The sequence below is a fragment of the Solea solea genome, chromosome 4, assembly GCF_958295425.1.
Source record: "Solea solea chromosome 4, fSolSol10.1, whole genome shotgun sequence".
Classification (NCBI taxonomy): Eukaryota; Metazoa; Chordata; class Actinopteri; order Pleuronectiformes; family Soleidae; genus Solea; species Solea solea.
In genome coordinates this window covers 3679795-3694386 of record NC_081137.1, presented here as the reverse complement: position 1 = coordinate 3694386, position 14592 = coordinate 3679795, and the positions used below count along the sequence as shown (strand labels likewise).

General features: G+C 44.4%; 1 protein-coding gene across 2 annotated transcripts in view; it reads left to right on the top strand.

Annotated features, from left to right (window-relative positions):
• The window catches only part of zbtb16a (zinc finger and BTB domain containing 16a), a 133165-nt gene that overhangs the window by 73431 nt on the left and 45142 nt on the right, over positions 1–14592 (top strand). For both annotated transcript variants that reach the window (XM_058627673.1, XM_058627674.1), the window contains exon 4: positions 7317–7403. In XM_058627673.1, coding sequence (XP_058483656.1) covers positions 7317–7403 — 87 coding nt within the window. The remainder of the gene's footprint in view (positions 1–7316; positions 7404–14592) is intronic.

Here is a 14592-nt window from a genome sequence, read left to right as displayed (position 1 = left end):
TTTTGTTCGGAACTGAATTGGCCAAGTGGTTCAAATACAAGGTTTTCCATCATTTATCTAAGTGTGCAAAAATAGACACGGCTGCAAACAAGTTTCAAGAACAGGAAGCTTCGTTTTTACGTCTCTGAGCCGTGTGATGGAACCACTTGTTGACTCTCTTTTCGAACCCTTTCATGTGCTGCACGTTTCCCCTGTCATCTTCAGGCAAATCATTACACGAATGATTTTCTTTATCTCATATCCTGCGCCAAAACACACAGGGAGAACTCTGCACTCATTGTTCCTCCCATTGAACTCCGTCCCCGCCTCCACCACCCCCCCTCCCCCAGCCTGTTGCCATCTGTCACTCGCTCCCCGGTGCACGTTAAGACTTATGTCAGTCAAACACTGCACTCCTGATGAAACGATGACTCGGGAGATAAGTAAAGGTCCGTCGCCTACAGTGAATTCAAATACTGTAGGCGAGTGTACGTGCGTGCCGCAGAACGCGGTTAATCATTCTCGCCGCAGACCTGTGCGTGTGTGCGTGCGTGCGAGTATGTTTTTATTATTTTGAGAGGCAGCCTGGCTCAGGCCCAGTCTCTCCCTCTGAGCCTTGATAAAAACGTGCTGGGAGCACGGTGGTACACACCTACTTCACTACACAGGGTACAGGCAGTACTGTGGCCTGTCCTCTCCAATTGGCAGCCTCTGTGCTGCTGTACCGCTGATAAGAGGTCGGTGTAAATAAAACTGTACAGCACGGCTCGTTATAGCGCTGAACGTAGAGGCAGACGGGGAGGAAGAGGGAGGAGGGGGGATAAGAGAGAGAGAGAGAGAGAGAGGGAGAGGACGTGTGGTGTCTGTACGCATTGTTCTGACAGCATACTGCGTCTGTGTGTGTTCCTGTGAGTGAGTGTGTGTGCTTGTTTTTTCCATTTGCATGTGCACCAAATCAACTTTTAGATGCGGGGTAAAATATTCTCTTCCCTTCTTGTTTTTTTTTTGTCCATTTTTGATCATCGATGAACCGTTTCGAGGGTTTTCTCAATAATTGAGCGTTCTGAATTTTCCGTTCCTTAAATGTGAATATTTTGGGATTTCTTTGATAGAGAAAGCAATAAAACAAAACCAATCGAGAGCATCATTCTTTCCAGGTTTTGGCAAACACTGATCAACAATTTATGGACCAAACAAGTTCTCAATTAATCAACAATAGCCCTATTTTTCATTAAAATATCTCATTTTGTTTACTTATATCATATATTTTTTTTTAATTTTGGTCAATTTAAACTTCTGGTTCAAACTCCCGGTGAGACGTGTATTATAATATATATTCATATGGCTAAATCTCGTGTGTTGTCTTTTGTTTTTGTGTTTTTATTTCATTTTAATGGATCACAGACACTCGTTGCAGAAACTCTCCCTGCAAAGCACAAACACACACACACACTAATGGAATAAGACAATGACTCCCATGACCTCCAATGTCATCAAACTGGCTCTTTTGTTATTGTTTTGATTTGGTAGAACTGACGTACTGTGTGTGTGTGTGTGTGTGTGTGTGTGTGTGTGTGTCTGAGTGAGGAACGGAGCTCAGACGGTCCTCACACGTGTCGTGAGGCCGACGTGAGTGTGTCACGGTGTGTGTGTGTGTGTGTGTGTGTGTGTGTTTATGGATTTCTGCTGTTTTTTGGTACTGAGTGTGCTGTCTTACATAAGCCATTTATGTAGGCTCAGTGAACAGCCAGGCTATGTTTTTGTTGGTGACTACACTTGTCTGCCTCCCTCCCTCTGTCCCGCACACACACACACACACACATTTTCTCTCCGTAGTCTGTCTGCTTCTCTCACTCACTCTCTCTCTCTCTCTTCTGCCCTGTTTACACTGTTAAAAACCACTGAGTGTGATATTGGTCGGGCCATCGATGTATACACTGTAATTAGCCTTTTTTTTATTTCCCATTTAGCCTCCCTGACTCCTGAGAGCGGCTCATTCAGCCAATGCAGAAACATATGCACATGTACTGTAAACGGCATCCCAGCCCGCAGTTAAAAAAAACAACCAACAATGTTAAATAGGGAGTTAAGTGAGGGGGAAAAAACTGAACTCGAGCTGTTTTTAGTGTCAAATTAACCTTCACGTCTTTGTTTTGGTGGAAAAATGCTGTTTCACTGTTAGTCCAGAGATGATGATGATGATGATAATGACGATGCTATGAATATGTACAGGACGGAGCCTCAGAAGGTGGCAATCACCTCTTGTTTTCAAGCATATAAGCCAAATGTACTGTGAGATTCATGAGCCATGTTTCTGAGGACACGCGATTGTCACTGAATGTATTAATCTGCTCGGTGTCGCGGCGAGAAAGATCCGTGCCTTCGTCAGATTATGAAATGAAATGCAAAGGAGGAAAGTTTTTTCCTTCTTCTTCCTCTTCTTTTGTGTGTGTGCAGGATGAAATGTTTAGCGTTCCACATGCTGGCCTACTTCCAGTGTGTCGCTACGAGCAGAGACAGACTCTTATGTTTAATTCCATGATTGTCTTTGATGAAAGATTCTGTTTAGACTGCTCTTTCCCCAAGGGAGCGCAGAGGGAGAAAAGAGAGGAGGGGTTATCTGTTGCTATAGCATATATACGCCGTACCTGTAGAAAGAAAGTAGGTTGGAACAACAAGTGTCAAATCGGGTTCCGGGGCTGTGCTGCTGTCACCAAAATAACAATATTTGGTCTTTTAGCAGAAAAACAGGATGATCACTCTGAGACAAACAAGGCCTGTCTCTGCCTCTGACATATCCTTTTCAGTGACATGAGGTTCTGAATGGCAGCATTATGAGATCACATCGTTGAACTGGATGATGCGATTGTGTGTGTGTGTGTGTGTGTGCGCGTCAGTGTTTTCTTGTTGCTCGCAAACACACTTATCACACCCACAAACTCCCAAATGGGCACTCAGGTTACTTTTCCCCTGGTCTTTGTCTCCGCGTCGTAACGTAATGACGGCCCACATTTGCAACTCGCATGCCACGCAGTCGCGGGAATGAGTGTAACAGCAAATAGGGACAATACACCATTGCACACCACATTATTTAGGCGAATGGGAGAATGAGCACTTAGCATGTCAGGGGAAATTACAGGCGAGGGAATGCACCATCACTTCCCTGTGAGGCCTGCACGGTGGGTTAATCCACAATCCTCATAATGTCTGCATGGTGAAATGTTGCCACTGTTGGGGGAACGCGCACAGCAGTTAAAACCTTTAAATGAAACACTCTGGAAACGCCAAGGAAGTGGTTAGAGTACACGGAGTCAACAAGACGGCGTGTGGACGGCGAACGTGTTTTATTTATAGAGCACTTGTGAAACACAAATGTGAACATTGTGACGGCGTTTCAGGACGAGACGAGGCAGATATCTGTGACGCGAAAAATAATTTTTCTTTTTTTTTTAATTGTGTAGTAAATGCAAAATACATGTTCGCCGCTGGTTTGTCTATTCAAGCTGCAAAGCGTGGTGGCGCAAGATGGAGGGATGAGTTTAGAGGAATTTTTACATGCAGTTTCATTGCAGTTTGACTTATTTTATTTTATTTCATATTGCCGCCTCTCATACAGTACTTAACTTTATGCATGAACAAAGTCCATGTCAAAGAGGAACAGCACTGTAGAGCGCTAAAGGAACGAGTTAATATGAGATTACACAACTCACCTTTTCAGGAAACTAAAGAACCGGATGTGCATTAGCACATTCCACTTACAGTTTAGACTTACAGCTGCCGTTTTAAATGGAGGATTAAGAAAAACAATAACTCATCAGGGTTTTCAATGACCAGAAGTTATAAAAAGTTAAAACATGAGGGAAAGTCTTATCGGGGGCATGCAGGGCCTGCAAAGGCAGATCAAGTTTACAGGACGGGACGGTTACATTGCTCGTCGCTGACGGGCTTTTGCAGGAAGTTTACTTGATTGGCAGGGAGCCCTCGCTGGCTTGTTCTCTTTTTTTTTTTTTACGGGCCCTTTTATGAAATAACCGAGCGGCGCTGCAACAGCAGTTGTGCAACGTCCTCGGAGAGGGAAGCGAAAAGGGAAGCGGCTCGGGTGGCGTGCGGCACCTGATCGCCATCTCATCTCTTCCTCCTGATGTGCACATGCACGCACATAAGTGCTGAATCTGTAGCAATGTGACACAAAAAAAAAAAACAACTCACAAACATAGTGGACTAATATTTGGAGATCCGCTTTTGTTTGCTGTTGCTAAGTCAGTATGATGTAACATGATATTTGTGTTTTTATTTTTATTTTTTTTACTGTTGCATATTGAGCAACGACGGCGGGGATGTCGACATTTTAATATACGTGTGTTTGTGTAAATTAAGATCTCTCACAGGGAAATGAGTATCATAATAACGTCTGCTGAAAGCTGAAGGCGTCCTCATTTCCAGGCCGACTATAATTTAGCACACACATGACAAGCGTATCAGCTGATGTTAAGTACGTGTCTCCTCAATCCCGGTCGCCTCGTCTTTCCGAACTAACAAGTCCACCCTTTTGCAATCAAAGTGGGGCCCTCAAGATTTATTGCTTTAATTTGGCAGTGAAAATGTCTGACGGCGGCTGTTACCAAGCAGAGGGCCCCCTGTTAGCACTTAGCTGGCTAACTAGAGTGACGGGCATCTGGCTGGGTGGCTGCCTGGCCACGTGCACCCTTGGATTCCTGCGCCTCAACTTTGCCTCCCCACTTGTGCCCGCGGTGACCTCGCACAACTTCATTCTCCTTGAAGCAAGGCATCATGCAGGCATTTCCTGCACAATTTATGTCCTTGTGCCACAAGCAGGGGCATGCCCTGCACTAAAATCCTATCCCTGGTCCATTTAGCACACGCCTCTTGGCCTCCCAGAAGACTGTTAAAGTGTTGCACCACCGTCTGTGAGGCGGAGTCATTACTTGCCAGTATAAAGCTTATTTACTACAAATCACTAATGTTTTACAGTACTGCAAGCCCTGGACATAAATGTGGTTTTCTTGCCTTTTAGGCTTTGATTGGAGTTCATTAGTTTTTGTTTTTAAATTAGATTTCTTCACCATGAACACAGTTTTCCAGGAATTAAACCGTGTCACACATTCACACCTGGAAGCTACAATCACAGGTTGATCTACTGGCTACACAGGGGGCCACCTGGGGGAAGTTGGGGGTTAAGTGCCCTGCTCAGGGGCACCCCCAGTAGCAGGAAGGCAAAGTGTAAACTGAAACCTGCAATGAATTACTCATTGTATGTTCAAGCAAGTTTAAATTAATGGGGAAATTCATTTCGTTTAGCCATGTAGCTCGCTGGAAAGCAGGAAATCTCCGTATGTATTGGGATTATGGGCTGGATATTAAAAAAAATGGATGGATTCAGAACAAATTAGGGTGTAAATAGCAATTAGCAACAAGGTTTGAATGGAAGTCTATGGGAAAATGAAATTGATTATGTCAATTCACATTTTCCTGAGGAGTTAATGGTCCCAATCGCGACTTTGATTTAATTTGTTCTGCAATAGAATTTGAAATATGCTCCCAATTTAGAGGATAAAGCACAGCCCATATCAGTGGACACTAGTGTGGGTTTGTCAGAAGTGAAAAACATTGTGCATTTCCTTTTTTGAATGTCGACGTGTAGCATATGAGCTCAGCTTCACTTGGTATGGTCATAAAAGGGTCCCAGCTGGTCACTGCAAGAGCGATCAATGAGCTCAGATCAATACCTGGAGCGAGTCCAGCACAGGTTAGCCAGTGCAACTGTAGTACATAAAAGAAAATAATAATAATAATTAAAGTTGAGCCAAACACGGGGCGTTAAAGAAACAACAGAAGGACTACAGTATGTCATTAATGCAAATGAGAGACAAGCGATGTCGGGGATTCTGTCTACATCTACACGACATGTCTTGTTCTCCAGAGGTTAAGTGGCTGCTTTCCCCCCGGCTAATTCGTCCATATGTTCATTCTGTGCATTTGACACTGGCGCGCCGCCATACGCTCGCGCTGCAACCGACGCTCCTTGCATATGCAGCCGATTAAAAAAAGGGGACATTTGTTCGGCGGCTCAGTCTATTTAGTCTGAAGTTGTTAACACGGATATAAATCATGCGGTATCACAGATGTATCTTGCGAGCTTTAAAGGTTGCACTGTGGTGGCTTATGATCCTGTCACGCTCACTTTTTTTGCATAACTTGTTGCATAATCGCTCTACTGGCAGACGCACACAGAGGCATGCGCGGTCCATGTCATTTCTGCTTTTTGTATGCGGCTTATTACAGTACAGGCTGTTCCCTAATGTCTGTGCAGTTGCAAAACCACACAAGCCATCGCTCCCCTGACTTTTTTCTTTTTTTTTTGTCATCTAAGAATTGGCTTCCTGTTTTCATTGTGTTCTGTTTCTCTCTCTGTGGAGGTGTCGTAACCCAAGAGGCCGTGCCAAGAACAAACCAAGGTCTGGTTGGGAGAGATCACTCTGTGCTTGCACTGGAAACAGACACACACACAAACACACACTGGCTGTTTTGCACACACACAATATCCAGATGTTCGCTAAGTGTGTGTGTGTGTGTGTGTTTGTGCATCTATTTGATGTGTGATGTGTATGGCATGTACAGTACTTGTTGCCAAGTCATAAAAAGTCGTTTGTGCAAGCTTGATCTGATGTGCCCTCCGACGGCACCCTGTGGGTGTACGTGCCAGTTTCCCATTGCCTCTGTTTTTTGTTTTTTTTATTGTACACATTCATAAGTAAATGTACAAGGAAAGTACATAAAAATTCCAGGGCCTGTGCCGAAGGCCGACATACTTGATCTACTTGCATAAACGGAAGCAAAGTGCGGTGGAGCACAAATGGAAACAGTGCTGAACTATAACTCTGTGGCTCTGGGTCAAAAGCAGGAGTGTGTTGGTTTAGTTTTGGAGTTTCACCTGCTGCTGTTAATGCACCTATGCATTATATACAGTACACATGTTAATATGCTGCACATATTTCAAGTATGTATGGACATGAAAATGAAAATCTTTCTTTTATTATGAAAGTATATAAAATGAGTAATTGTATATTAATATGTATCTCATTTTGATTTGATTTGTGTAAATACTGATTCTGTCATTTCCGTTTGTTTTTAAAAGGTTTGGTTCAAAAAGTGAAATAAATAAGTGTGGTATAAGTTTTCTATATCAGCTATTTGTCTTTAAAAATGTCAGTGATACAAATTGAAAGAATAATTCAGTGCTCATTTTTACGATACAGCTTTCCTCTCCACGTTCCATATGTTGTATTAAGTGTCCACTGTCTGTCTTTGTTTTCCAGCTGGTGAGAAGGCCATAGTTTGTGACCAGTGTGGCGCCCAGTTCCAGACAGAGGAATCCCTGGAGGCCCACCGAAAGATCCACACCGGTATGAACACACAGGCGCACACACGCAGTCAAAAGTATCACCGTATACAACAGGATTATGGCGCTCCACTTCTGCGTCAGCATCCTTTTTTGTCAGGGCCGACATTTCTCCAGAAATCCCCCTTTTGAGTGTGTTCTCCATGTTGGAAATGCTGCAAAAACACAACTGTAATCATGTTAAATTCAAGCCGAGGGAGAAATGAGACGGCACCGGAATCATCTGGTCGCTCTTGTCGCAAATCAGCGCGCGCATTTTTTTTTTTTTCTTTGTGGTGTGCGCTTTGTGCTCGTTCACCCCGCCTCTCATTCAGCGCTCTCTGGATAACTGGAGCCACGGATTGACACATTGATAGATCACATCATCTTGGATTAGTCCCACTTGCCCTAAATCAAGACAGACCCAACAGTAATCAACAAACCCGAGAAAACTTGGCAGGGCAACGTTGTTTATCAGTGCTCAGCCATGAAGATGGGAGGACGAGGGTGAAGTAGATGCCAAGATGTAAATAGGAAGAAGTAAATACCCCTTCAACAGATGTGTGATGACTCAAAACAGCTTCACTGCTGGTGATGAAACCTTTAATTTGGGAGAAAAGAATGTCAAATTTAGCCCACTTCATTATGGAGCTGGTGTACTTGGGGCTAGGGGTACGTCCTGGACGATTTAGTGCAAATGTGGTGTGTTCTCGTCTTCTTTACTCGCGTTTCTTTGGCTATTTTTACACAATTCCAACCGTAAACGTTCTAAATTGCACAGTGGCACTCTTCAGTGGAGACTCGTCAGGTGATTTTGTGTTTGACATCTCGCCAGTCGTAACTTGTAAGCCGATCACGTCGTCACATGTCGCCGCCATAATGTCAGTGCAAAAACTGACGCCAAGATTAAAGGCCCTCATGTGAAAATAACTCATTTTGGATTACGATGGCTCCACTTTAAACTTTAAAGGTATTCAGGTCGACCCTATCACGCTCTGTACTGATAAATAAGCATGTATCTGCATATATGGAAGTTTAATGTACAGTAACATCTTAGTTAAAGGCAAACTAGTCAATGAAAACTGTGCAGTAATAGTTGTCCAAGAGGTCAGCCAAGGCCAATGTCCTTAAGCCTCGCCCCTCGCATGTCCAACAAATTCATATGAGAGCACAGAGTGCTGCTAATGCACACTCGGACCAGGGCCTGAACCTCAAAATAGCACATCATCATCATCATCATCATCATTATCATCATCTTGTGTTTTGTCCTTCGTTTGAGAACCGTGACCCTCAGGCTCGCGGCATCGGCTCCCGTTGCTTTGCAGCTAATCGTGCGCCCCCACTGACCCACCCACCCACATTCATCCTAAACATTTGAGAGGGGAAGTTGAGACGGTATAAGTCAGGGTTTTGTTTTTTTTGCGGTGGTGGGGGGGGGGGGGGAGTTGTAGCAGAGTTGAGGAGGGTAACTCCTAAGGGGCATGCCCTCAGCCAATCAGCTCACCAGAGGTAAAGAAGGGTTAAATGAGGCTAATGATCCGACAGCCATAACAGCGGAAAGGAGAGCTCTAAATATAGGCATTCTAGTCTGGAACGAATGGAAGGGTTTGGGGGGAGGGGGGTGGGGCAGCCGCAGCCAGGGCCAGACGTGTCTTCCTGCCAGACAACTGGAGCAGCAGCAGCAGCAGCAGCAGCAGTAATAGTATAGTAATCATCCATGTGTTCAGGGATCAGTGTTCCAGAAATGAGCTCTTGTAAAATATGACGAGGCAGTTTCACCGCACGGCCCTGATTCATAGCCTCAGCGGCTCATTGCGTGTGATCAATATGCTTCCGCACACCTTCATTATCACACGGCTGGCGCCGGATCGGAACACGTGGCCATTTATTTATTTTTTCCCTTCCGCGGTGTCAGTGTGGAAGGATTGATCGCCGCCGTCGCTGAACTTCCGAATTCCACGCACGATTGGGACGACTTCAGTTGGCCGTGACCGTGTTTCACTCAATAATTCATGTATCTGAAAAAAATCAATCCAAGCATATTTGAAATAGTATAGTCGTTCCCACGTGCGTTGCATTTGGAGAATGAGTGACGACGTGAGTTTAGAGAGGTAAACAAACAACTTCCTTCCTGTTGTCTCTCTGTCTAACTTTTTTTTGGAAGATTTATTCTAAGAGAATTTGTGCAGTGGAAGCTACTTGTTCAACCTCACACATGTTGGTCTCCTTCTCTCTCCTCCTTGACCCTTTCTGGTGACTGAGACGTGTGGAAAAAGTTGAATTATTCATCCTCCTAGAAGACATTTTAGTCCTCAGAAGATGCGTCATTTCCATCCAACCATTTCCCCTTTCAGTGTCTCTTTGAATATGTGAGACTACTTTTGAGGGATTTATGAACATTATTTTCACCTTTACATCATTAAAGTAGTTGCACATAAGGCCACTGGATGCTCCATTATGCTTACAAGTGAAGGAAAGGTTGTGCACCTTTGTATAATTTCTCTATCATAATGTGGTTTAAGTGCCTTTTGAACCAGAAACACATTTGAGGTCCGTATTTATGAACACATTTGTGCAATTTCTGTCTGAAATGTCTTTTTATGGCTGCAGTGCAAGATGAAGAGGCCTGAGACAAACACTGTTACTGGCTCATAAAGTATCTCATGGGCGTTTTATTCTCTGCATGTTTTTTTTTCAGATGTGAATTTATTTATGCCCGCTGCAATGTAAACAAAACCTCGGAACAATATTTGGGAACAGATACAGACAGCAGCTCCGCTCGACAATACCGCGTTAAAACAGTTGGAGCAAGAAGGCTTAACAAACGAGGCTTTATTTACACAGAAATGTCTGTGTGTACAGTACCAAAGACGCAAAACATCAAAGTGGGCGTGTGGTAGGAGCACAGGGTTACTGTTGGTCATCAAAGCCAGATTTGATCTCTGCCTGCCTCTTGGCAGCACTTCAGCCCTTGGCTAATGTTCTCTGACAATATTTGGCCTCTGGAACTGTGGCTGTTTCTCTTGCTGCTTTGAATGGGAACTATTGTGGCATTTCCTCTGCTGGCCTGATCAGCTGCAGTCTGACTCACCCCCGTTCTCTTTCTCACTTTGTCTTCTCTTAACAGGACTGTCCATGCTTGGTATATCACACACACCTCTCTCTCTCTCTCTCTCTCTCTCCCTGTGTTACTCCGTGTTACCCTCCGTGTTCGTCCAGAGGCTGTGGAGGCATTCCTGAAGTAGTCGTAATTCCTATCAGGCTGTAGCTCTGTTGCAAACTTGTGGGTGTGACTGGTCCGGGATGCCAGCGGAGCTAATAGCAAAACATCATGTGGCTGTTTTTAACCCAGTCAACTGGTGCAAACGCGCCTGCACAAACACTCGCGCCTAACTGCCCCCCCCCCCCCGCGCTGTAGCGATGTTGTGCAACACACGCATCAAATAAATCCAGAACATTCAGAAGCCAAATTTGGCTTGTGAGTTGCATTTCACCTACTCAGGGCTAATTCTTTGTCACATATTTCCCCTAAATTGGATGGCATCGCATCAGAGGCTCTCTCCCTCTAAACTGGGACTCGCCTCGGGGTTCTTGTAAGCAAAGAACACAGTCAGTCTGGCTTTCATGGAGCTCTCATCCTTAAAGAAAAAGCACTGCTGTCATGTAGAGTTGTAGCCCATTTGCTATACTGTCTATGCCTCATGTCCTCCAATTGTTATGCACTGAAGCTTTGAACCAGGCCTGCACTGATAGCAGCAGGCAAACACGACGATGTACAGCTATGGATTTCCTGGTGGAGTCTTCCATTTCATCATATGCCTGTCAGGTGACAGACACGTCTAATATATTGTGCATATGGATATGAAACCACCCCCAAAACCGCATTTTTATTCCCAAAATGTTCTCTTGGGAAGTTTGATTCACAGTCGGTTGCTTCTTCTGAATGGAGACAAAAAACCCTTCAAATCTAATTAATCGTAGCCCTGATTCACTGTGGTATTAAATATTGGGCTCTGGGATGTTTGTGTGAATTCGGATTTGTTATCCAATCCTGGGAGTAAAATTTACAATATTTGATCTCATTATCTGATGGAACAACCTGCCAATGCTGCCTTGTTACCGTGGCTAAAACGGAGTTGGGCCAGTTATTTTTAGCGCTGTTAATCAATAATTCCATAATTATCTTTCATCACAATGTAAATCAACGCCCTGCAGCTCTAGGCTCCGTTTGCAGCCTTGGAGAAATGAGTAGTATAACATCCAGTGAGGTCATTTTCTTTTTATCCCAATTTCCTGAAAAGCTTAAAGTGTGCACGACAGACCTGGAGCAGGACTAATGTAAACAAAAGCAGGGGGAAAGCTCCCAACCTTAATTAAATTTCCGTGTGATTTCACATGATGAAATCCCGGTGTGCAGCCCGAATGTCCTCAGCGCCGCTCGTTTCAACAACCTATGACAAATGACATGCTCGACGTGCCGTACGAGTTGTCACGGAGGGCAGTTTCCTCAAAGTCAACGCGAGCGTTAAATTTATTGGCTGATATATTTCGAACACTGGCTTTGAAGTTATGAGCCAGAAAAAGAGTTTTTTTTTTCTTTCTTTCTTTACCTATTAATGAAGCTCGGGGTTTTTCTTTTCAAGGACAATTAAGTGCTTTAACACACAATGTTAGCTCTGCTGTTGAAAGGAGCAGTAAAATTTTAGGGGCTAGTTATTGTTTAATATGAACAGCCATTACTGGGCTCAAAAAAATCTCCATAAGTTTGGTTGGAAACAGAAGAGCCCTTGTAACGTACGACAGAACAAACCATACCCAGGAGTCGGCGTCTGTGTCTGCAGAGTTATCGTCAATTACGGCTGTACACTGTCATTTCCTTTGCGATATCAGTTGTAATCTGTTCCCTTTAATGTGGATTTTGTCCCAACACCATAATATCACATTGTGAAAGTCTTCCTTGCGGCCACCTCTGACGTGTCATTTTCGCTTTGCATTTCCAGTAAAGCCTCTCCCGTCGAGCTGTACACGACTGTTCTGATCTCTGAGCTGCTTTTTCTCCCATTCCGTATTTATCTCTGTATTCCTGCCAGCTATCATCATCTCCTTTCTTTTTTTTTTCTTTTCATCAGATTGCTTCGGTCCCTACCATAATTTATAGCTCTTGTGTTTTATTAGTAAACTCCACCACACTCGCATTCCACTTGATTAAATCGGAGCCTGGTGTAGAAAAGCACCGAGAAAAGGTCAGAATATTTGCATGGAGAAAGTGGCTCGCAAACAAAATAAAAATATACACGGCGTGGATGTTTTTTCTTTTTTTTTTGTGGATAAATGCAGATTTCACCACTATGACTTCATGCATTTCCTATAGGTTTTGCAGCCACTGGTGTAAATGTGCACGTTGTAATTGCACTGAAAACTGCTCATTAGTCCATCAAGCGCAGGCCGCAGTCTGCACGAGCAGCGAACACGAGACGTGAGTGGCACTTGCAACAGTTGGGGTTTGCGTCTCCCATGTGAAATAAGTCCACAGTCCACGGGTTTTTGGATGAAATGTTGTCCATCCGTCGGTGTCCCTGTTTAAACATGAATCATCCCCGTGTGCACACAGAGAAAATCCACATATAATAGAAGGGAGGGGGGTGGGGACTGCTCTCTTACTCTATTTTTCTGTCTTTCTGTCTTTATCTTCTCCCTTCGCCCTTTTTTAAAGTCTTGTAATACAGGGAAAATATGCAAACCATGGAGTGGCAATAGTGGGTTTAGCCAGTGGGAACACAGCGTGATTCCAGCAGGCTGCGGCCACAGAGTAAACACTTTCTTTTCTCAAGCCAGAAATAGTTTGGCTGGAGAGAGAGCTGCGGAAAGGGAGGGAGGGAGGGAGGGAGGAACAGAGGAGAGACAGTAAAGGAGAACGAGCAGAGGGAAGGAGAAGAGCACAAGGAGGTTACGATGGGTAGAAAAAGAAGCACTTTTTAGTAACCTCATTTCATTTCTTTCTCCGTCTTTTTCCCCTTCTTCTTGAAGGGTTTACACGGTGAAATACGTCCACAGCTACACACACACACACACACACACAGTGTAGTCATGTCACTCAAGCAAATTAGGCCAATGGCAGCACTACACAGGGGTCACGTCAAAAGTGCCGATTGTCTCAATCACATTAGTCCAGCACTGGCATCTGTTTAGCATTTAGTTAATTGTGATGTTATTAACTTGTCAGTGAGCATTAGGGCAGCGATAAGCAAAGCAAATATTCTTCCACCCCGGGCAGGCTGTGCTGCACATGTGTTGCTCACACACACACACACACACAGAGGCACACTCATGTATGAATACACAAGCACACAGCGTCAGCCCGGGTTCCATGGAAGTGTGAATGTGATCCCCCTCACTCCACTGATCTGCGTTAGCTCTCGTTAGAATGAAATTATCGCCGCAAAGATGAAATAAACATGTTTATGAGGCATTTTTTTGCTCGTCCCGTCGCTTTCGCGACAGGGCAGATGTGCATTAGCATTATGGCTTCTGCCAACACAGTGTTCGCATGGTGAGCGACGCCGTTCGTCCGTGTCATCTGGTGAGTCTGAATGCCTGACTCGCACCCTTCCCCGGTGCTCGTCCTTTGAGCATCCCACTCATAAATGAGCAAGCTGTCCGTGCACAAAGGCAGTCCTCCCGTCTGTCTGTCTGTCTGTCTGTCTGTCTGTACTCAGCGGGCCACGGAACCTCACGTAACATGTCTGAGGTCACGGCGGACCGTCGGGGGTCACATTCACAATGTTGGAGACCCGGTGAGACGCGCAGACACGGACCTATTTGTGTCAAAACAAAACAGGCGCACTACAGAGTGCATATTTATGATGTTCGCTCCAAATTATGCTCAGACTTTCATGTCGGGTTTGTTCTGTCTGTTTTATTTATGGCCCTGTTTGAATTTGAATTAGTTTGAATCACATTGTGTATGGAAAATGGCTCCCAAAATTCTTCTTGTTTGTTTTTTTTTTAAAGGCCTGGAAAGCTTTTATATGCAGAAATTGGACACATCACTCCTAAGTATGTCTGTGTAAGTGTATAATCACATTGAAATAAAAGTAGTTTAGCATATTTTGTGAAGTGAAGTCAAAGGAAATGAAGATGGAAACGAGATGGAAGTAGCTCCCTGACAGACAGGGTGGGCTGAGCTGAGTCCTCCTCACACACTGGACCTTTAA